This window comes from Phocoena sinus, chromosome 10, assembly GCF_008692025.1.
Source record: "Phocoena sinus isolate mPhoSin1 chromosome 10, mPhoSin1.pri, whole genome shotgun sequence".
Lineage (NCBI taxonomy): Eukaryota > Metazoa > Chordata > Mammalia > Artiodactyla > Phocoenidae > Phocoena > Phocoena sinus.
In genome coordinates, this window is record NC_045772.1 from 51,356,195 (window position 1) to 51,362,194 (window position 6,000).

Below are 6,000 nucleotides of genomic sequence, written 5' to 3' on the forward strand. Positions count from 1 at the left end.
TAGAGCTACTTCAATGTTTAGTGATTAAATATGAGTACAATTAAATCTTCACTCTGAGAAGCAATTCTATTTAAATATATCAGAAATCTGCTCTTTCAACTCTGTTCAAGACTGTTAAAACAAAACAGAGAAGAACTCATAGTTGCTCCCTAAATAACTTTATATGTATCACTGGTTGCTATGGAAGTCTACAACACTGAAAACTATCACATATAATCTGGTAGGTGCTCACACTCACAGAGAAAACCACACAAAACATTAATCCTCAAGAGATGAGCATACAGTCATTTTCAACAAATACTGTACATGGTGTACTCAAATCGACTGTAAAGATATATTAAAATTTACTTCTGAATTTTGAACCTTTGTTTTTAACGAGCATACAAACCCACAAATAAAATACAGAAACTTTTTTTCTGATTTATTCGTAAAGCTTAAAAAATGTGAATTTTATCTTCACCTTCCCTTCTCTGTCTACGCATTGATCCTGAGATATTTCTTCTTTGTTAGCTCAAATACCACCAAACATGAAGTTTTTAAACTGCAATTTAAAATTTATAAAGAAAAACACTGGAAGTTACACTTGGTTGGGTTCTATCCTGCCCAAAAATATACAATAAATGAGTCAAATACTTGTTTAAAAAATTTCTCATTGTCCTATTCAGAACATTTCTCTATCACCTGAGGTGGAAAGGCTTTTGAGAGATTATATTATATTGTAGGTTTATTGTAAACAAACAAGGTACTTTATCAGCACATTTAAAGCAGTAAAATTAGTGAAATTTTTTCCCCAGAATCCCATAACTGGATTTACTTCTAATTATCATCTATTTGGCAAAGTACTTAACTTTAATAGTGGGATTTGGTTTTCCAGTAATCATGTAAATAAGCACAAAGTAAATTCATCTTTATTATTTTTTAAGGAAATGGCAAAAACTTCACCACCAGACAAAATCTATAGCTTTGATTTGTTTTTAACTATTTCACAACTGGTGCAAATCTTAACTGTTCATTCTCCACTCCCCCACCTCCCCCTCCCATCTCCGTTTTAAGTTTCTTATTATTTGGTGATTGTTTAAGAACAGCACTGTAAGGCATCTTCATGAACTTTTTATGCTAAGTATCTGCTTGAAAATCTCACCAATATTAAAGGTAGGAAATGAGTCTTGGGTTACCCACTTGGGAGAAATCCTTAGGTGCAGATCTAGAATGAGAAAATTACAGGGAGGTTCCTCTGGGCGTTGAGAAAGTTGGGAGGACGTAAGAAATCTCACCTTTTGAGCTGCTTTGGAGGGACTCTTGTTTTTGCTGCCTTTGGGTCTTCCCCTTGGTCTCTTAGGAGAGGGCTCACCGGTTGGCTCCTAGTTTCGGGGGGAAAAAAATGCTGCTGTGGCAAGAATGGCTGAAAGAAATTGACCCTGACTCTATAGTTGTATTTTCTGCCTGTGCTGCTCAACAGAACTGTTGGAACACATTCAGTTCAAGCATAAACGGATGATGATGGTACAGAGTTTACAGAAAGGGGAAATAACTATACTTGTAATCCAAGAATTCATAGAGGAAATTCTATTTCGCATATGAAAGCTAGATTCTATTTCAACCCAAAAAAGGTAACAAAGGCTGACTGTTCAAAGGTTGCTTGTTCTAGAAAGAAAGTTATACATTTTAAGGTGTAAAATATGCAAGGCTGCGTATTTGGCAACGCATAGAAATAATAAGCATTTTACACAACTACTACTCTCCACTATACCAGCATTTTAAACAACAGAAATATGAAGCTAACATCAGAAATATTTCAACAATCTCCCATATTGAAAAAGGTGGCTTTTGATCATTCTGTATATCTATATTGTAGGTCAGTTATAACTCAATCAACACACTGAGTGAAATACTGGAGCAATTATCCAAGTTCTTCAACTTAACTCCATTCCTCCTAAAATTTCCAAATAATTATGGTAAATCTGTCGTGGGAGGCTTTGCTTGAATTATCTAGGTAATTGCTTCAATTCTTCACTGCCAGTTGGAGATGTAGGAATGGTCTCCAGTCTAGATTTAAATGTCTTTTGATAAAAATAAATGTTTTCTCCAAAACTTTCTTTTGAGAAAACCCTTATGGGGGTGTACCGAAGAAAACTAAAAGGGATGGGGGGTGGGTAGTAAGGAGGAATGGGAGTGTCTGGGAAGGAGAAATTGAAACTATCAATAGGTTTAGCAAAACTTTAAACGGCTTCTATGCCAAGTAGTAAATACTCAAGTGGTTAAGAGAATGCGATGATTAATATTCCAGATCCTAAATATTTATCCAGTGAATCATCAATTTACATCTCATTCAGATTCGGTTATTAAATGAGAATTAGCTTAAAATGCATAAAATTCTTCAATGAAAATTCGCATCCTATTTAGAGATTCTGAGGAAGGTTTCCTGCAAGCTTCTGTGGGACCACTAGCTCCAGTGGGCACATCCGGAGCAAACACATAGGAGACACATTTTTCTTTCTTTGTGAACTCTGACTTAACTCAAAGGTAAAACCTCCAATCACCTCCAGACCCCACTGCAATTTCTTTTGGATTATTTTTTGGAGGTGGGGGGCAATTAGTAGAGTTAGAGTGAGCCGGGTGGCGTGTGGGAAACAAGAGCGGGGGGAAGGGCAGTGACTTCCTGGGAGGTGTAAAACAGGATCCTAACGCGATGTAAAGTGTCGCCCGGGCAGAGCGGGAAAACTCAGGGGCCTCTAGATTGGCTTGTTTCCTTTGATGATTTCAAAAAGGTACAGCAGTTTTTCTAAAACGCACTGGCAAGCAAACATTGTTCGCCTTCCCCACCTTGCTCTCGGGCAGCTTTGGGACTCTAGGATTATTTTCTAATAGGCCTATTTGCCATGAAGGAAGCGCTTTAAGGCTAAAGAACGAAGAAGTAGCTTTAAACCCCACGGAAGCGGAGTTTAAATGTTCTCAATAGACAAGTCCCGCTCCATCCTTGCCCGCGGAGGCTTGGAAATTGCTGCGAACAAAACCCCTCCACCCCGGGCGCTGCGCGCAGCTCCGCAAGCGCAGGCTACACGCTTAATTGGTTGCATCCGCAGACAAAACCCTCCACTCCGCGGGGTCCCGGGCGCCCCTCGATCGTCCCCTCCCAACCCCCAGTCACTCGCTCTGGAGAAGGACGTTTCAGGTCTGCAGCTCTGAGGCGCGGCACCCAAGGCTTTTAAAAGGGGGACTGGGCGCCTGGCGAGGAAGTGACCCTAGCTACCGTGCACCCTCTCGGACACTGCTTGCCACCGCGCCCTTGGCTGAACTACTTAATCCTATCCCGTGGGGACCCAGGGTCTCCTGTAGCCAGCCCCTTTCCTGGGACACCTCAGCAGCGGCCGCCGCGCCGCATTTAAAGAGCCCTAAGAGAACCGGGCGGGCCCACGAGTTCTTTGTCGGGAGGGCGCGAGTCTCAGGCCACCGAGAACTTGGGGAGGGCGCCAAGGGGGCGGCTGCGGCGCGCCAGTCCCCGGCCAGCGAGCAGCCCCGGTTGGCGGGAGAAAGAGCCTCTGGCCCCCGAGGTTTCAGCCCCTCCAACCCTGACCCGCCAGGGTACCCCTAACCCCCGGGCCACTGCAAAGCGGTTCGGAAAGTGCCTGGCGAGCCCCGGCTTGTCGTACCCGGCCGCTTCCCGTCACCAGGAGACACCGCGCCACTCGGGCCGGGCACAATAGCGAAAGTCCGAAGACGCGCTTCGCCCGACCCCGCCTCCAGCCCGCACCCGGCCGTCCGCCCGCCGTGGCTCCCGCCTCCCGGCCCAGAGGGGCGCGGGCGCCCGGGGCTCTGCCGCGCACTCGCGCCGGGACTCCGTAGCTCGCCCCCGCAGCGGCGTGAGGCGGCCGCGGCGGCTGGACTCCCGCGCTCGGGTGGCCGCGGGTCGCGGGGCCCTCGCGGAGGGAGCGGAGGTGGGCTGCTGCCCGCACCCCGCCCGCGTACTGACTTGCTGCTGCTTCCTGGGTCGGCCGCGTCCTCTCTTCTGAGGCGCCGGGGCGGCAGGTTGTCCCTGGGCTGAAGTGGACGGCTGCCCGGCGCCTTCACCGCGTGCGCTCATCCTGCCTCCCGCCGCCGCTACCGCTGCTGCCGCCGCTCCTACCGCCGCTGCAGCCGCTTCGCCTCTGCCGCCCCGAATCTGCCCAGCACCTTTCGGGAGACTGCGAGGTAAGGCTGGAGAACGAGGCGGGGTGGGCGAGAGCTGGCGTGCGGCGAGGGCTGCTGCTGCTTAGGCTGCCGCCGCTGCCACCATCAACACCGGACGTCCAGCGGCTGCCAACAAGAGAGAAGAGGGGAGGAGGAGAGAAGGAGGCGCTGCTGGTGGCGGCGGCAGGGTGGGTGGGTGCCGGAGGTGGAGGTGACGGTGGAGGTAGCGAGAGGAGGCGGAGAGCGAAGGAGAAGGAAAAGAGGGTTTCAAGTTGGGAGGCTACCCTCTCAGTTTGGGATCAGAAGTTGCGGTCACCGGGAGCACTTCGGAAGCGGCTTGGAAAGGGAAGAGACTTGGAGTGAATTGTGTCCCTTGAAACGTTAGGCGGGGAAAGAATTCCTCCTCCTCTTCCCCCTCGCTCCGCGCTCGCAGAGCAAGAAAGAGAAAGAGAGAGAAAACAGCGCCTTGGGCAGTCGGAAAGCAGAGGGAGGATGGGGAGATTCTGCCGGGATCGGGTCGGGCACTGAGCGCGGGCAGGGGACGGAGCGGTGGGTGGCACCGCGCCTCCTCGGGTGGCGGGAGCGGGCGGCAGCGGCACCGGGGAGTCGGAGGGGGACGGGCTGATTGCTCTTGCGTCCTGCACCAAGCGCGCGCTGCCCGGGCTGGAAGTTTTCTGAGTTCCTGCCCCAGGATTCAAGCGGGATGAGAGTGTGTATGTATGTGTGTGTGTGTGTGTGTGTGTGTGCGCGTGTATGTGTGTGTGTGTGCGCGCGCGCTTGGGGAGGGGGCGGCGGGATGGGGGGGAGTGCCCACCTCTAATCGTGGGCGGATAAAGGGGAAGGGGCTGCGCCCTAGGAAAAGTATGAGGAGGAGGGAGGCCAGGCGGACCGCCGAGCCAAGGCGCCTGGCCGTGGGCCAGAGGCAGCGTTCGAAATACAGCTGCCTCCGCGGCGGCGGCGCCCGGGTGCCACCCGGAGCCCCGCTCACGTGCTCTCGCCCGGCGGCGGGGTTAAAGGGACAGGCCGGGGATGCCGGGCCGGCTCGCCGCCGGCCTCGCCCCACCCGCCGCCCGAGGTCGCCCCTGGCCGGCTGTCCTAGGAAGGCGCGGAAATGTGGCTGCCCCCGGAACCGCGTTTACGGGCTTGGCCTTTACCTGCACCTCCACGATGCGGAGCCAACACTCTGCAGGAAGCGTCTGGCTGCACGCGCGGCAGAGTTCTCGTTTCCTAGGAGTGGGGATCGACTGAAGAGGAGTAGAAGCAGGCCCCCGCCGCCCTGTTCTGCGTCGGAATGCCTTCCTCGCAGATCGCACGACCCGTCGCGCGCGCGCGCGCGCACACACACACACGCGCACATATACACACACACTCATACACAGACATGCTCGCAGATCCACACACACACGTGCACTTAGACACACGTGCACGCTCCCACAGCACATGCAGGCATAAACACACATGTAAACAAACACTCGCGCACTTACATGCACATGCACGCAAAAACACATGCACTTTCACAGACACAGGCACACGTGCAAACAATGTGCACACAGGCACACGGAGCGCGCCAAGCCTCTTTCCTGAGCTTTTTTTCTCCGGGAAAAACTGGAGGCGACGCGAAGTCTCCCTTTGGCTGGCGCTATGCACCCGGGTTCCAACGCTCGCAGGGTAGAGGGGTTGCCCAACGCGGGGACCCCATAGCTTCCTAACTCCACAGTTGAGCCAACTGTCCAATTCTCCCTTCAATTTACCTCGATTTAACCTTCTCCCTAGGAACTCCCTTTCTGCCAAGTCCTAATTTTATAGCCTGGACTGTTTCTGAGTTATGTGAAC

The 6,000-nt window shown here is 51.7% G+C and overlaps 1 protein-coding gene across 1 annotated transcript in view; it reads right to left on the bottom strand.

Annotated features, from left to right (window-relative positions):
- HMGA2 (high mobility group AT-hook 2) overlaps positions 1-4,148 on the bottom strand; it is a 139,031-nt gene extending 134,883 nt beyond the window's left edge. Inside the window, exons 1-2 of the mRNA XM_032645804.1 lie at positions 3,971-4,148; positions 1,275-1,361 (exon numbers count right to left, since the gene is read on the bottom strand). Coding sequence (XP_032501695.1) covers positions 1,275-1,361; positions 3,971-4,081 — 198 coding nt within the window. The 5' untranslated portion in view covers positions 4,082-4,148. The remainder of the gene's footprint in view (positions 1-1,274; positions 1,362-3,970) is intronic.
- Between the last annotated feature and the right edge of the window lie 1,852 nt (positions 4,149-6,000).